The 18,206-nt window shown below is 40.7% G+C and overlaps 1 protein-coding gene across 1 annotated transcript; it reads right to left on the bottom strand.

Moving 5' to 3' along the window:
• Positions 1–945: 945 nt before the first annotated feature.
• Positions 946–6,981, bottom strand: atp5mc1 (ATP synthase membrane subunit c locus 1). Its single transcript, XM_041956396.1, has 5 exons — positions 6,873–6,981; positions 5,316–5,363; positions 4,364–4,444; positions 3,059–3,237; positions 946–1,362 (listed from the first exon to the last, which is right to left on the bottom strand). The coding sequence occupies exons 2-5, from the start codon at positions 5,352–5,354 to the stop codon at positions 1,248–1,250; spliced, it is 414 nt and encodes a 137-aa protein (XP_041812330.1). The 5' UTR covers positions 5,355–5,363; positions 6,873–6,981; the 3' UTR covers positions 946–1,247.
• Positions 6,982–18,206: the final 11,225 nt, after the last annotated feature.

The raw sequence follows: 18,206 nt of genomic DNA, 5'->3' as shown, positions 1-18,206 counted from the left end.
TGCAATATTACATATCATTTACTGCTTTGTATATTTTATTCTTCTGTACAATAGCAGTAACACTATTTATCATTATTTTTAATCTGAAGGCAGCATACATTGTTTTTTCCCACAGCTATTGGGGCAATACATACTTTTTACATATTTGTTCTACATTTTTTTTCTTTTCTATAGCCAAATTTCATGTAGTCTACTTTTTATTGTTTTTTTCAAATGTTCTATCTCTGCTGCTATTTTTCTTCCCACTGCTATGACATGCTGCTGTAATGCCCAAATTTCCTCAGCTGGGGATAAAAGAAAAGTTTTCTTATCTTAAAATATAATCAGTTGTAATTCGTTTAATTTGATACTCCAAGCAACACAGGCCTGCTGATGGAAAAGTCAACCCTTTTCTGTGCTTTAAGGAGGCCTTGAGGTGTCAAAAACTGATACTTCAGTACCAAAATGGATCTTTTGTGACGTGACATCCAGGCTAAGTTAAAATATTAAATCCTAAACTGACGACTACAACTCCCAAGCATTTGTTGGTTGCCATTCATTCAATGACACATGTGAAACATGAAGAGCACATTTGTCAACTATGTAACTTTCAAAACTGGTCTTTTCAAGTTCAAGTGCTCTTATGACAAACTGACTCATGATGTAGCTGAGGTTAATACATCTGGTTAATGACATTTGGTTCTCTTAACAATTGCCAAGTCATTTTGTAAACTGCCATAATCCATCAGGATACTTCTACAGCACCTTGCAAAGATTTTTTCCCCCCTTACACAATGGGGAATCTGGGTTCTGTAAGATGATGTTACAAAACACTTGGCTGCCAACTCATGTCATCATTTATAGTAAAAGAGCAAAACAGTCAGGTGACATTTGAAGCAACGACCACGTGTATTTTCACAGTGCATATGGAACAAAAAGATTAAAAACACAGCAGACTGTTTTTAGTTATCCCAACCATTTATTTTGGACAGATTATTTCAACCGAAGTGAGGTCTTACATAAAACTTCTGAAAAACAAAAATAAGCGTAGGAACATAAAAATGTAGGATTGGAGGTTTGTTACCCTCAGATGTAAATATTTTCCTTTATTTATTTTTCCATTGATTGGAATGGCCTACCAGCTCATTCAGAGTTCCCGTTCTGGAAACCCCCCTCCGAATGGAAGAAAGGGAGGAAGGAGGGAGCAAGGAAGGAAAGGAGACAGGAAGAAGGGTTAAGTGAAGGGAGCTGTGGGCGTGTTTCCAGGTTTACATGGCGAAGAGGATGAGGAACGCCACCATCAGACAGAAGAGACCCATAGCCTCAGACAGAGCAAAGCCCAGGATGGCGTAGGAGAAGAGCTGCTGCTTCAGGGAGGGGTTCCTGTGGAGGAAGACAGAGGAAATCAAATGCCAATTTGACCGCAACCAAATAAGGACAGACATCTGCAAGAGCCATCTTGCAGAGTGGATACACAGTTCACGTTCTTCCACATGACACATATAGTCTGTTCAAAATTTTAAAATGTCAAAGTAACGAGTCTATATGCAAACACTGAAAACCCAAATGAAGCCACAGCATTTAGAAGACTAATAATGATGGGAAATGGATTAATTATCTGTCTATTTTAGATGGGATGTAGGATCATTGATGATCAGTTGATGTTAAGGATGATAAGGGTCAGAGTGCTGCCTCTCCTCCCCTGCTCTTTGTGCGTGGCAGCTCTGTGCTGCTCCACACAGGGTGGACAGAAGTGTAACTTCAAATCACAACCCAGGAAATGAAACAGACTTCAGGAAATATCTTAAAGGAGTCAATGACAACCTGCTCAATGCTCAAACACAACTGCGACAAAAAATGGAGAGCATGAACAGTTTAACACCTACTGAGCAAGCAGAACACAAACGTTCAGAACCGTGACATCTTGGGTCACTCTGCCTACAGTAACTGGCTGTCACTTCTTAATCCACACCTGGTTTATTTTACACAGCATTGTTAAGTTATATATCGTGACACGTGTTGCTGCGTTTTCACCTGCGGCTACATCACTGTTATCTGGGTCTGCTCAGGTGTACTGCATTTTCAAGGTAGCGGGATGATGTAGGTTTTCACTGGTCAGTTTTGGATCAAGTCCATGAACGACCTATGAAACTAATCGCAATACGTTATTTGGTCATGAATTAAGTGGCCTGAAACTCCCCCAAAAAACTCTGAACAAACATATACACATGTTTTCCACTGGGCATGTTTTAAATCTCTGCGACACCGGGTCCCATTCACATTGAAAAGCAGCCTGCTGATGTCACATCTTTTGAGTGTGTATGTGTGAACACAAACTGTAGTGTTATGTGGTGCAAAATGGTGATGGCTGTCATCCACAGACAGTGTGATCTAAATGAGCAGCTTGGATTGAACAGTTTTGCTTTAGAGATACTGTGGTTATAGTTCAGTCTGCACATTTAATATCTTTGCTTTCCATTTTAACACCTTAAATGTTAATATTAACATTAGCATCTGTTCATTTACACAAATGAGAAATTTGATTAATTTGTGCTCAAATTCGTTTTCCATGACGCCTGCTGGACTCTATACTATGGCCTCAGGTATTATGTCACTAGGCAGTCTGTCCTGTTAAGTCACAAAATCTTAATTCCAAGACCACTTTTTTGCTCAGTTGACACTGAGAAAACTCCATCTACTTAAGACAGAAAGATGTGGTTAATTACTTGGTTAAGCAGACAGGGTTTATTATTTTGGCCCAGTACAGTTTCCGAGGTCAAGAGGAGATTCTACGGAGCTGCAGGTATCCAAACAGCTTGAAGGGAACATGCAGTGTGTTAGTGATTGTAGTGATTGTGGAAGTGAGCAGTGGGATGTCCTGTGGAAACACACCTAACAGGTTTGGAAATGTTGTTATGTTGATGTCTGCATGTATTGAATTTGTGGGCTTTAGATCCTCCAATCAGTGAGGACTGTTCTAAAAACAAATCAGTGATACCAGGGCTTGAAGAACAGCGCCACAGCTGGACACATTTCAGGGTGTTGTGGATATTCCAAATGGATGATGTAAAAACTCTACCTGGCATAGCCAATGATGAGGCTGCCGAACACTGTTCCGATTCCAGCTCCTGAGCCGGCTACACCCACTGTGGCAGCACCAGCACCAATGAACTTGGCGGCAGTGTCGATGTCCCGGGAGACGGCACTGGTCTGGAAGGAGCGGGTCAGGACTGCAGACTGGTTGACTGGCAAAAGGGCCTGGGAGAGGAGGGAGAGGAGAAACTACAGTACATGTCGCTACTGCATCAGCCGAGACTTGAACGCTGTTTATGCATTTAATTTGTTTTAGTGTGTCCACTGTAAGACAGCCTCAAAGCACCTTGCACCACAGACACATTTACAGTGAAATTGGAGACCCAGTTAAACCACAGGATGTGAAGGGTGCTGGCACATACCAAAAGTGAAATCCAATATTAATCATGACAAACAATTTAATGGTAGAATAGCAGATAAATCATCATGCTGGAAAACATCAGTAAACCATCAACCATCATATACAACCCCGATAGCAAAAACATTGACACCCTGTTTAAAAAAAGAATGTGATAACTTGCTGATCCTTTAACACATAAAATGAAAATAATATTTAAATTTTACCTCATCAACATATCTGCTTATTCTAAATCTGATGCAGCAACACGTTTCAAACAAGTTGGGACAGGAGCAACTAAAGACTGGGAAAGCTGTGGACTGCTTGGTTATGAGGAATAACTCGTGTGAATGAATGCTGTTTGGAACATTCTACAGGTAAAGAGGTTCATTGGTAACAGGTGATAGTATCATTGGGTATGAAAGGGGCAGGGATGGAGCGAGGTTCACCACTTTGAAAACATGATTGTATAAATTACTACATGGCTCAGGAGCACTTTTTAGAACTGCTGTTGTAAACAGTCTGGAAACGACTGCATTATGTTTTCCTTTACATTTTACACAACATCCTGACTTTTTTGCAAGTGGAGTTATATCTTTGTTCATATACTCAGTTACTGATACTACTGTACCATTTTGCACAATACAGATTAGCCAGAATCTGCATAAGGTTCTGTCTGTGCTCAGTTTGATGTGGCCAAAATTAGGATAATGATTAAGTCTGATTTTTCTATAAATGTGTACTTGAGGTAGCAATCGTTAGGCCAATTTGTAGAGAAAACTACTATATCTGGGAGAAGATGAACACTGCTAAAGAAACGGATATACCGTTACAGATTTGATGAGTACTGGCCATTTCTATGCATAACCAAGGATTTGGCAGGTGTGTTGGCAGGAAGGCAAAAGCTATTTAAAGACAATTGGGTGTAGGATCATTGAAGGTCATAGGACTGACCTGCTGCTCCACTGTGGCTTCAGGTCTGTTGAACAGGGAGACTGAGACTGGCCGGGCGAGGACTCTGGACCCCCCACGCAGCTGCAGGCAGGCAAAAACTGTATTAGCACACTTCAACAATGTTATAGCACATTATCTATTTCAGACAAACACAAGACCGCCTAGAGAAGTTTTAAGAAACTGGATTCCATTGAAATGAACAGCAGAACAACAAAACTGCACTTTGAGTCTGCTAAAATGATTATACCGATCAAATTATGAAATATCCACTTTTACATCAGATTTTCAAGTTTCTCACATCAACCTGGTAGTTTTCAGACACACAAACACACACACAGGATAGTGATCTATCAATCTGTAGAGATTCTGCTGTACTGCATCTACTGTGGTCATAATTTGCTCATTCCAGACCGTTTTGAAAAGCAGTGAGCAGACTGATCAATGTCATAATATGGTTAATAGCCTTTCTGCATCAGTATCCATTTAAGCCACTCCTTGAACTACATTATGTTGGACCAGCTTGTACTGATGGGATCTGCCTGTCCTGCTGAACGGTGTGTCAGATGTAAATATGGAACACCTCCATGGCTGAGATGCCTAAATGCTGCAGGGTCAGCTGACATGGAAATACAACTAACTGTGCGACTGTCATAAAGAGCACAGGCCAAATATGGCTGTCATTCATAACTACTGCGTCCTTGACAGTGCATAAAGACATCAAAAAGCTAATGCAGCCATGTAACTCTGGACGCAGTCACTCTCTGGAGTCATGTTCACAGGTTGGTTTGGACTTTTCTTCACTGAAGTACACTCACATGGCCACAGCTGCATTACAGATAAGTGTCACAACTAACTGCTGTTGTTCATTATGTAAGCAAGTCAGTCAACTGGCTTACGCACACACACACGCGCGGAAAAAAGTTATTCGCAAAAAGTGTTTCAGCTGACATACCACAGCAGGAGAAGTGACAAACTTGGCGCAGGCATACATGGCTGGAAGCTGGAGAGAGAAAAAAAACATGTTATAGATGTTGTCAGTGTTCTCATGCACTGTTTGATCAAGCAGCAAATTCAGTGATCTGGTTAAAGGCTGTTGCAGGAATCAAACCTGGAACTTTTTAAGACAGTTGAGCTATTGTCACATTATGAATACAAGTGAAAGGTGAATATCTAGGAGGCTGTGATGAGGGAGTTGAACCTGAGACACTGAAACAAGACTCTTCGTTAATTGTACAACTATATATGCATACTAGATGCTGAAAATGACTGCATTGGTCAGCTTCATCATTGTCAAAATGTGAGCAATAAATGGATCCACCTCACGAGGACGCAGGGCACAGACTGCAGCTCTGTGCCACAGTTTGTTCTTTACTGACCTGTATGTTTGACAGCTTTACTGTAGGCAGAGGTAACCTTCGGTTCATAGCTCAGGGTCAAACTACACATGTGTTTAAGTTTCGAGTGCATAAAAGTCCTCCTTGTGAAATAAATCAGTTTCAGTCCCTTTCACAGACAGGAAAACCTAGAGTATGCAAAGGTCAAGTCTAGCACTAGGTTGATAAAGAGCAGTCCTAGCCTGCTGTTCTTGGCCAGTTCAGCCAAGAGGCAAGTTAATCCAATTGCATCGATTACAGCAAGGATCGACTCGAGATAAACCGCTAAATATCCACACATACTGCAGAATGAATGGCTAACGTTAACACTCCCACTTCCAGGCGCCATTAGCTGAAACCTCGAGGACATTTCTACATAGAAGATTTATATCGTCCACGGTGTGGGTTCAGCAAATACCAGTATTCCGTGGAAAGATGAATATGATTTTTAATTCTCACAAGGCCAGAATAAAGGTTACCTTGCATTACTGTGTCACCTGTTTAGCCCTGAGTTTGGTTGACTGTCCTCGGAGAAGCGCCGGAGCTAAGCTAAGTTGCTAAGCTAACCAGCCTGCAGACTTGAAGGTCAAAAATGAGCCACAGACGGTCACATTGGGCCTGGAAAGCAGGCAAGGTGCACTCCCTTCTACAACAAACCTGCAACAGTGCAATGACAAGGGGCGACATGACATCGCATGTCTCCGACAGAGATGTCCTTGCAGCGGCAGACTGATTCAGGCACGGTAGGCCACAGGCTGTCAGACATTTTACATTCAAGTGTCACCGCAGCTTGCCCGTGCTGTGGCCAGCGTGTGATCCGCTAATCGCAACTACGGTACAACAACCACAGCGGCTGGCCGAAACGCACTCCTCAAGGTATCACTGCCTTAATACCTGTCACATAGGTAAACCAAGAACTCGCATATCAATCGGCTCCGAAGTTATTCCTCGTAACCAAGTCATTGAATGGCCGACCTAGCCTGCTAGCTACCGAACGTTAGCAATGACAGCTATCTTAACCAACGTTCCCTGACGACTGATATCGACGTGAAGTTTGAATATCAGACCCACATACACTTAAAACACGGACCAAAGCGAGTACACGTGAAGCGTGGGAGTATGAGAGGACATATTACCGGTTTGTTACGGCTTTCGGAGGGTCCTGGGATTAGCTGCTCTCGCACACAGCGGCAGTCAATGAATGTAGGATGTGTAGATTGTCACCTTGTCATTTATAAGATCAGCGTCTACGTCCTAAACGTCCATTGGTCAAAGAGAGCCCTCCTTCATTCAGAATTGGCTCACCGCCATGTTACACCCATCACTCTAGCCTATCGGATACAGCTTTATTAAACTACGATGTTTGTGACTGGTCGGAAGGTTTTCGAGGGCGGGACCAAAGGAACTTTCATTAATTTAATTGGACAGTATTGCCGGGAATGACGAGTTTACGAGGAACGACCTTTTGAAGCACATCCAGTGTCCTATGTACCTATTGGTTAGTCTATGGGAAGTCCCGCCTTTTTATAAATTCAATATAAATACTGTACATTCCCCGTATGTCAGAATTCCATAGGTAAATTATGTAATTTTGGAAGAGACTGCACAACCTCTCAACCCATAATGTCACTATTGCAACTGGATGACAATTCAGTTAGAGACTATTTCATATTAAACACAATTCACAAAATTATGTAATGCATTAACAAAATATTTTACTTGTTTCTAATGAAGAATGTAGCGAATTACCAACATACTCATCCACAATTAACTTCACTTGACAAAACATAACAATCATTTTATTAGAAAATACTTTAGAGAAGCTAATTTCAAGTAAAAAAAATAATGACACATCTTAACACCCAGTTTAATATGGATTTATTACTTGAGCAAAAACTCTAAAAAAAATCTCTTCCTATAATTTCCTATACAAAAGAAACACACTTTAAGACCAGTAAGACTTGTTCACTGCTGAATAGGTATTTAATGAAATATTATTATTATATTATATATTATACACATACTGAAAGCAGTTGGAATAGCAGTTAAAATGGAAGCCTTGTGAGAAGTTGAAGTTTTGGTTTAAGCACTGAATAAGGATGGAGCAACAGTTTATGTGTAAATGTCAAGTGAATCTAAAAGTATCTCTTGAAATCATGATTCCCATAAACCATAATAAACAGAGACAAGTTAATTTTGACCTGATGATGGCACCAAATGAAAAGTCAGAGGATCACTTACATTACAGCAAATCATCCTGAGGGGGCCATGGATGTACCAAATGACACAACAGTGCCTCTAATAGTGGTCGAGATATTTCAGTCTGGAGCGAAGTTGTGGGCTGACCGGCACTGCCACCCTGAGAAACCACACTGGTGATTAAAAATCTGAGAGCGAATGGGACAAAGACATTATGAAAGGAAGAAACAAAGAAAAAACAGAAGGAAAAAAACAAGGGTTAACGAAGGGAGGATGAAAGCTCAGAATAGAAATGTATGCAGAGTTTTGTAATTACAGTGAGTGGTGGCTGATTAAAGCAAACACAGTGAGGGACAGACAGAGACAAGGAGAGACAGACAAACAGATGTAGGCCAGCTGAAGAAGGTATGTGTTGTTTTATAGATGACAGCTCTACTGAATGATCAAAAACAATGTCAAATAAACATTGTAAACTATTAATATGCTATATATTAATATTTCCATCTGAATTTAAGTGGAGCACAAGTATAAAGTAGCAGAAAATGGAAGGTAAATGTACTTAGTTGTTTTCACCACTGCTGTGTAGATGATGGTTCAGAAAGTCACCCACCATGCACCTTCTGTTATGTACAGATGTAAAAAATAAAAAAATCTAAATATGTCATTTCAGACTTCTGTCTAAACAGAGAATTTGTGACACATAAATGAACTGTATGCTTTAACAACCAGAACTGCTGGTTTCAGTTTGGCCTTTTCTCTCACATTTTGACAATCTCGGAGGAAGTAACACTGCACCTTCTGTCTGAAGAAGAAAAGTTTGATTTGGATGCTGTTAAGTTTCTTTCCCTTACCTAGTCTGTGGGAGTCTATAGCTGCTAATATTAAGATGACATTATTCAACTGAAAGGATTTTTTGTCCTATTCGTTTGCACATGATGATTAAATTAAAAAAAGATTAGCAGAATAGCAGCATTATTCTAGACCTTTTTGTAAAATCTATTATAGTCAAAAGCCATGAAGCTGACTGTTAAAAGGGGTTTTCCATTTCATTACAAATAAACTGACATCAGGACATAATTCAGACTCATATACACAACTCCGGTCTACAATTTTTCACCGATGTGAAAATGAGAAAAAAAGGTTTTATATCATGATAATGTCTGTGGCAGTCTTATTCTTAGGAGCGTACACTGAAAGTATTTGTCAGAATACAGACAATGCGAACTGGAAATACATCTGAAATGTCATTTTGTCGCATATTATGAGCACACAAACAGAACGAAATTTCAACTTGACGTGTCTTCAGCAAATCCTTTGCACTGGCCCGTGTAATCTATATTTGCATTTGTGACATGCATACATTCCATGTCTTAAAATGTATTTATAAGGTTTATCTTCATTTTTTTACACTGGTCTTTTTAGCACAACCTTAGGTGCATGCCGCATTACAGTTCACTACACATATTATTATATTATTTGACAAATTAATCTCTAAATCCTTAAATGATTTTGTTTCATCACTGGCAGCTACAGATTTCTGTCGTCTTTAGCCCTTCCTTCATCCCTCATGGTACCCATTACCAGGCACTGTGACCTCTGACCCCTCCACCACGTATCGTCCTCTCGTATTATCCATCTAGTTACTGCAGCTACTCCACCGGCGCCCTCAGATGAAAACGTCAGCTAAATGTTGAAAATGTAAATGTAAATAATTCAGTGCCGTTTACTACCACCACTGAGCAGAGGAGGCAAGCTGTGAGCTGATTTATGCTTAGCACGCTGTCAGCTGATTGGCTGATCTCAGATGAAGGCCCTGCTCATAAATATTCATTAGAGCTTGTAAAAGAATTATAGATTCCTCTATAGAGACGCAGAGACAGAGGGCGAGACATGGAGCTCATTTATTCACACTCCCCAGCAGCAGAGGGCGCCAGACGATAAGGTGTAACAAAGATTTCCTTCATTTGTCAGACTTCATGATTATATACTTTATGTAAGGGTTTGTTTTCATTTAAATTCAGTTTGGGTTTTGGTTTTGGAATAATTTCTTCTTTCTGTCACGTCAGCGAGCATTTTAATACCCTATATTTTATATTCTACTGATACCACCAGTACATGACTTCAACCTTGCCTACTGTACATAGCCCACTCATAGTTTTCTCTCTGATTCTGCACTGATAAAGTATCCAGTGTGTTCCTATGCTGCAGTCATTCAAAGGGCGATGACTCCCCCTTGTACTGGAATTTGATCTTGTTGTGGGTGGTCTGTCTTGTGGGTTTCACAGAATATGACCCATCTGAAGTTACAGAACATCAAGAGTTATCAATTCTAAAGTTCCTATCTTATAAAGTCGAGTGCAGAGACAACAGCCACAGGCTTCTCCTCAGAGAACAGACCTACGATGCCACACTGTCATACTTCAAAGCACCCTCCAGAAATGGGATGTTATGAAATTGCTCAGAGGAAATAAACTTAGCTGTTGGGCCTCTGTTGAACCCTGTCTCTTCATGTGTATGTTCTCCATCACTCTCATACATTCATGAAGTTCACAGCTCACACATGATAGCTACTGCCTCAGGTTTGCTGTATGGCTGTCGTTTGTGGCCATTCAAAAGAAGAATGTGTTGCGGCGCATACCACATACAACAACTGCGGTGTTCCCTCTTTGATTTGTCGGGGACCTTCACTGGTCACAACCATCTCTCCCCTCTCACACTGTCCTTATCTAATAAAGGCAGAAAGGCTTCAGATCACACGAATGCTCGAGAAAAAGAACAGAAAGCAGCAGTCGAACATTTCTGTGTGTTCACTTCCTTCCATCTTTCTTCTGATCTTTGCGTTTTGGTAAACAGCTCCACAGATGCCCAATTTGCTGAAGAGAAAGGTTTGTCTATGATGGACCTCAAACTGTCCCCCAGCTGTCCACCAGATGTCCTCCTAAACATGACACTGTGCTGAGCTGGTGTTGATTCTGTCACAGTCAGGAGGCGCACAGAGCTGAATTCAGGCCTTTTTCATTATATTTACAAAAAATATTCTGGATGAACCTTCAACAGTTTATATGGAGAAAGACTGAGCGAATTATCCAGCTGCAGAATAAAGACACTGTTTGTTTTTTTTTTAAACCAACAAGATGGACAGAGATTTTATTTTCATTCATTTTATGGAGGACGAAATTCCACACCCAGAATTGGACTTACCCCATACCTAACGATGGATATGTTTGCCACCCTAAGTAGAGAACTACATTAAAACAAGAAAACTTCTACCTTGGAAGAAAAAAAAAAATTAATACAGTATATGCACAAACTGTATAATTTGAGTTTATTCATTATCATGTATAAACGCTGTCTTGTATATGCTCTGGTCTATGTACTTCAGTTGATACATACAAATCATCTAATTTAATCAGTTCCACTCATGTGCATGCATAGCAACATCATTACATATTGGTTCAATCATAACACCTCAGCAAAGTTTACAACAGCTACAGTCACATATGTATTAATAAAGACAAAACAATGCTAATAATGACAGGACAGTTTATCGAATGTGGAACTAACAGACATTTTTGCTTTTTATTGAATCAGCTTTTATTCTTTCGTTCTTTTTCTTTTATTCTGCTATTTTTATTATTTGATGTTGAATGTTGCACAACAGATATATTTCTTTATAGTTGCATCTTACACATAGTTTACATATTCACATTTATATATTTCATATTGTTTATGCTTGATTTAGATTTTTGTATAGTATAGTTTCTACATATCTCCAACATATTTTTACATAGTCACTAAGATATTTCTTATTTCCCGTTTTTTTTAAATTACTGTTGCACAATGGGAGCGACTGCATCCGACCCAATTCCCCACTGGGTATCAGTAAAGTATTCTGATTCTGATTCAGGCTTGTTTACAGTGAGTCTGATCCAGCTGACCTATTGTGAGTGAAGCCACCGTGAGGTGCAGTGTTATATTCACTAAGAGAGCTGTTGGCAAGAGCTACACAATCAATCTCTCATTTTAGTGGTTGTAGTAGTAGTATTTCTTCTTCTTCTTCTTCTTTTTACAGAATTATAATTATCTGCTTTAATTCGGAATGCCAGATGCACATTCAGCTACCTTTGCTTCAAAATGTGACCTCGCTTTAGCAAACCATCCAGAAACTGAAAGCCAAGAACACGTACACTGAACAGAACTTTCTGCATAAAGACAACAGTTACTTTTTTTTTAATTTCTGTAATTTGGACAGTATTTGTGTTTAATTAAATTCCTGACTTCAAACACTTTGACAACAACAACAACAAATTTTCCAACATCTTCAGATGCTTTAATCCCACATCAGCTGCAAAGTTGAACAAGGCAGTACACTTTGCAGCACATCACAAAATTCATGGTCTGTTCGGCCAGACTACATGTTCATGCAATAACTGTATATGAAATATTAATGCTCTCCCCAGTGTGACAAAAGCTGATCTGAGGTTTCATTTGAACTGCATAATGATCTGGAGGTATATGGGTATCAAAGTCCAACTGAAATTTAAGTTCTCCTCACTCTCTGTTGAAGGAAATTCAAATGATGCAAAAGCTATTGTGCATAAGAAACAGAAGAAACTACTGACATGTGCACATCAGACTGTATAAACTACCAATGTTGAAACAAGATGTGTTTTTCCCTTTATAATCAAGCACACATAGTGTTGGTTATGTACTGTCATACTACAGCTGTAGATGTAGATTCAAATATTACTGTTAACCCCTGTGTTCAGTATATCCACCAGAGGTCCCTGCCTCCTTTGATGTGAGCTGGGAAATGGCAGCTCTCTTCATTAACTGTGTGCGGCCCCGCTCAGTCTTGTAGCCTGTATATAGTCCCTTGTCTTTACTTGTAAGGACCATCCACCTGGGTTAGCAGTTTTTGTGTACTTCCATCGTCTTCTGTTGATGCTTTTGCAGTTTTTTGTTTGTGCCTCCCTCAAACCTTCAGTACAATCCTTAGGAGAGAAGCTACGTCAGTCTCCTCTTTGCTCTCTTGGATCTTTACTTTCGGACCAGTGGGTGCTGTTGCGTTTGTGTTTCACTCAGAAAGTGGAAGCTAGTGAGCTAGGCTGAGGAGCATCTAACTGGAAAGCATTTGTCCAGATGTCCCTGATTCTCACTGGATGTTGCTTTTCACTCATGTGATTTCAGCACCTGCTGCGTCATCAGCAGCTTTAATGTCAGTGCTGTTTGTCGAGGAAGGGGTCCAGCCAGTGTCAGTTGTCTGTCTTATGGGTCCAGCTGTGGCGATAGCAAATGACCTGACAGTCAAAACTCACATCACTGGGTAGTCCTGTGTCCTCAGCACTCTGTATATTACCTGGTGATTTGAAGACACACAGCCATGTGCAGAGCAGCTTGATGTAGGGAGCGCCCAAATATAGATGCTGCAAAGAAATGGCTAACAACGCTGCTTCATGGTTTGTATTGATTAAACATCAAGATGGCGCTCATTCATTTGAGTGGAAACTGTTCAACTATTGTTTGCCTGCAAACATACAACCTTCATGGATTTGGAACTCAGACATCATTACAGACTATTATTTTACAACAGAAGTATAATAGAGTATAATATGGGGAAAATGGCTGCAGGAGAATTCTTTTTTTTGCTGTACTGCGGTTGGCCCTGGGACAACTTGGCATCAAAGTCGGGTGGCAGCGCCGTGTTCAGCTCTTTTCATACAGCCATGGACCGTCCACAGCCGGTTAACTGCTCGCTTCGCTGTTGGAATTGAGATGATATTTTTAGTGTCCGTGCACACAGATATTACTTCAATCAAATTACAGTACCGTCAGCTTCGGTCTGTGCCAAAAATTGACGCCCCCCCACAAGAACACTAATGTAGGGTAGCGCTGTCACTGCAGAAAAATAAATCTATTAACTTCAATGTTTGTCAGCAAGCAAGAAAATTCTGCTCATTTTCCTTTTTTTTCCCCCTTTTACTGAGGCAGACAGATTGAACTCTCCCTTTACCACCCAGACATATCCAGGCAACACACACACACACACACACACACACACACACACACACACACACACACAGCGCAAGAGAGACTGCCATCTTCATTAGTGCTGAGTGCCAATGTGGCCTCTGGATTTATTGGCAGGCAGAGGGGAAGCAGACTTGTATACACACATAGCTACACACACATACACACACACACACACACACACACACACACTCACACACACACACACACACACACACACACACACACACACCTCCTCAGCATTCCACTCCACAGTAGCCTAGTAATAATGACCAACCTCAGTGGGATCAATAGACTGGAGACAGATGAGCCTGGTTAACACACACACACACACAAACACACACACACACACACACACACACACACACGCACACACAGGCACACACACACATCTTCACTATGCTGGTCTGGTGTGAGCTCAGGAAGATGGATAGCTGCATTCACACTGCAATTAATAATGTTTTTACAAGACTGATAGCGGGGTGTGTGTGTGTGTGTGTGCGTGTGTGTTTGAGAGAGATCTATTGCATGATGGAAACATGGCTAGATATTCCTCCCTCCCTCGGATCCATCTATCCATTTTCTAAACTGCTTCTCCCGTTTATGGCGATGACAGGGTTCTGGAGCCCATCCCAGCATGCAATGGGTAAGAGGCAGACTGTAGTCCTGACAGGTCTGCCCTCACCAATCCTGCAACTTATGTTTATATATCACTCATTTGTTTAGCTAGTCAATGGAGTTTAATTGCTACCAGGAGTTTATTCGGTGGGAATGTTTCATCTGTAGTCAGCTGTGAAAATGTCCCTCCTGAGACACTGTATGTCCTACTGAGCCACCATAGCACCAGAAGGCCCAAAGTAGCTCCCACGCCTGTGCTGTCCATTAGTTTACTGTAGCATATGAGCAGGTGAGCTGAACATGTGTTTCACAGCTTTTCCTATCTAGTTTCCTGGTTCTGCTGAAATTGTTAACTTTTGATTAAATGATTGTGCTTTAATGAAACAGTAATTTCTCAGTGTTGTGTATGAGTGCATGCACAGAACACAGATATCGTAAATAGCATTATTATTAGTAGTTATTTGTGCATTGTGACGGAAATATGAATCAATCTTTTTCTTTTGTTTTTGAATGAACGGAACTGGCATCTATCCATAGCTAAATGAAACCTTATCACACATGTTTCGTGCTGTATGTTCTACTACCATGCAGATGTTGGGATGTTTATTTCTTGGCAGGACATAGTCACTTCACCGGTTTCAGTTTAGCATTACTTAGCTTTTAAATTACGAGTTCTGTCATCTGGTGACCAGGGGAATAGTAGAGTCAAGTAGAGCCAGTAGAATCAACAAAAACTGAACTTAAAAATAAGTCATTTGTACTACATGACATTGTACAGATATTTGCATGTTTTCCCTCTCATTATTATCATATCAGCTACTTCATTTAGTCATTTCTGTATCTTCTCTCTAGACTCTCTCTCTCTCTCTCTCTGTGTGTGTGTGTGTGTGTGTGTGGATAGGGGACAGTGGGATGTGTTCTAATAAACTCTTTGTTGGGTAGCTGTGTGACTCGGATGTCACCAGAAGCTAAGACACAGAATATCACTGCCTAATAAAATGTGCTAATAAGACACACCCAAATAGTGCAATTAGGGGACAGACACTCTCTGAATATTCCCCTTTAATCCAATATATCAGATTCATTCATGGGAAAACTGGATGAAAAACTCCCGTGTAAAGAGGATTTTCTGACTTCCATCAGTGAACAAGATCACAGTTAGAGTTAGCATCACTGAATGGAGAGAACTGAGTGACTATAGAGTGATTTTAGTCACATCACTGTTGTGCATTCAGACATGCATCAGTGATTGTCTGAGATTTAATCCAGCAGTCTACCGCACCTGAGCGTGACAGAAAGGGAATGGCCTCTGCTGGGATGGAATGTGTGGGGGGCGTATTTAGAGATTAATCACATTCTGCTGTGTGATGCACAAACAGGAATCTCAAATTACCCTGATGGAACAGGTTTGTAGAAAATGAGACAGTCCCAGTGAATCCACGGCGGTGGTGCCTGCTGGTTCACCGCATGGCTTAGTGGAACACAGCCAGCATTAATGTTATTAGCTTCACATTAACTTTGCTTAAGGCTGGGTATCATTTGTACATTTTCCATACAGGTACCAATATTATACCTTTCCTATAGGACCAATGCCAATTTATCACAAATTTTATTAGAACTTCCAGAAAATCTGCAAAATAAAACACAAATGAATGCATGATTCCCTCCACAGCTGTGATGTGAATGTCAGGAGCTGGCTCATAGAGATAAACAGTAGGACTGTGGATTTGATCCCCCATTACTTAAAGTAGAGATGCATCACAGGAACAAGGTTTCTTTCAGCAGGGCATCTGACCACATGTAAAAAAGGTGGTCCTTTAATGATGGTGAGCTTGGATGCGGTTCATTTGAATATTGTGAGCGAGTTTTAATTTATAAAATTAATAATAAATAATTAATAGAATTAATCCAATCTGGATTTGTTTGGTCATTTCCAGAAAACTCCCAAAACAAAACAATATTGAGGTCTTGTCGTAGCTACCCAGCTGTAGAAAATGTCAACCATAAAAATGGCCTCTGTTCCTGTCTGACTATTTCTGGTCTCTGCTGAATTTAAACCAAAGATACTCCAACTTCATGTGCTTCTGTATCAATGCATGATCACTGCCAGGCCTGTGTGTGCTTGTGTCTCTGTGTGTGTACATGAATTTGTGTGTTTGTGTGGTGCTTATTACAATGCCTCTGTGTGTGTGTGTGTGTGTGTGTGTGTGTGTGTGTGTGTGTGTGGCTGTGAGGGAGTTTTACAAGCAATCTCTTTACTGCTTTGTGTGGCGCACACCTACTTTTACTACCCCACCACAGCGAAGAAAGAGCAGAACACACACACACACACACACACACACACACACACACACACACACACACGCGCGCGCACACACACACACACAGTTCCAATAAGCGCCATGTGAATGATATGGGCTGGTTGGTTTGGTATTGAGTTCTCTCTGGCTCAGTTTATGAGGAAGCTGCAGTGAGGGGTGGGGGGACAGAGGGTGGGCGCAGACATTACATTAATTGTAGTCGGGGTCTGAGACTAAAGTGAGATCCCAGTCTCATACAGCATGCATGTACAGAGCAGAGTGTCTTATTGTCTCCTCTCTGATCACCAACATTACAGGAAACCAGTGTCAGAGTTCAGTGGTACAGGAGTTGATCAAGTATTTGTCAGTACAGGGCTGCTTCACTGTAACTGTCTCACCTGAGACATAGATAGTATGCGTGCATATACCTGTGCAGATAATTTCCAGGAAGAGCCTCATCCCACTCTCATTTTTGGTACTCACAACACTGATAAATGTTATTATCAAAATTCAACAACACGTCACTCTGGACTTTTGGGCTGAGGTGATTCATCGTTCAGTCGAAAAAATGACTCATCAGCAATTTTGATCATCACTCAACTGTCATGAAGGAAATATCTGTGTGAATATCTGTTTTTAATGCTAAATTGAATAATGCTAGGTTTTGGACTGGTGGTCAGACAAAACAAATTTCCTGGGGCTCTGAGAAATTGGGGTAAAATAATTAAAAGATAAGTTGTGCCGGTGCTTTATTGCCCCCAGGCTGGGTCAATTTTAACCCAGCGATTTGTTGCAGCCCCACTCTGGACCTCACTGTTGCACAGACACAGTTCAGATTTAGTCCCTCACAAAATCATCACTATCACCTATTCAATCAGGGATGAGTCCTTCCATTTGTTGGTATTAATAATTCCATTCCATTCCACAAATCACTTTTTTTTCCCTGTTTGAATTGTGCCATGAATTAAACATCCAGTATGATGTTTGTCAATTTACATCACCACAAAAGTCCCCTGATTTAAAAAAATAAGTCTAAAAATAGCAAAATATTATTTAGTTTTCGTGTGAAACTGCTCAGTGAACCACGTGTATCGTCTCACTCAGCGCACGTCACCAACACCAACATGGCCGTCGCCTTGGCACATTTCACCTTGTTATTCCAGAACAAAGGGAAAAGTATTAAAAGAGGTGAAAATCTACTACGAGTCTGACCATTTTGAGACTGCAGCGGTGTGAAAGCTAGAAATTTCCCAAACATCATGAGTGTAATTCATGGCACAATATGAATTACTTCTCTCTTGCATGTAACTGCTGTACATATTT

Source organism: Chelmon rostratus, chromosome 17, assembly GCF_017976325.1.
Source record: "Chelmon rostratus isolate fCheRos1 chromosome 17, fCheRos1.pri, whole genome shotgun sequence".
NCBI lineage: Eukaryota > Metazoa > Chordata > Actinopteri > Chaetodontiformes > Chaetodontidae > Chelmon > Chelmon rostratus.
Note: the sequence above shows the minus strand (reverse complement) of the source record. Positions and strands in the feature narration are given on the sequence as shown.

Excerpts from the sequence above, each read along its gene's own strand:
- atp5mc1 (XM_041956396.1), bottom strand. The coding sequence starts at position 5,354 with ATGTATGCCTGCGCCAAGTTTGTCACTTCTCCTGCTGTG. Across the intron at positions 3,238-4,363 it reads AAGCCACAGTGGAGCAGCAG|GCCCTTTTGCCAGTCAACCA; the intron begins GTCAGTCCTATG and ends CTCCTCTCCCAG. Across the intron at positions 1,363-3,058 it reads CTCATCATTGGCTATGCCAG|GAACCCCTCCCTGAAGCAGC; the intron begins GTAGAGTTTTTA and ends CTTCCTCCACAG.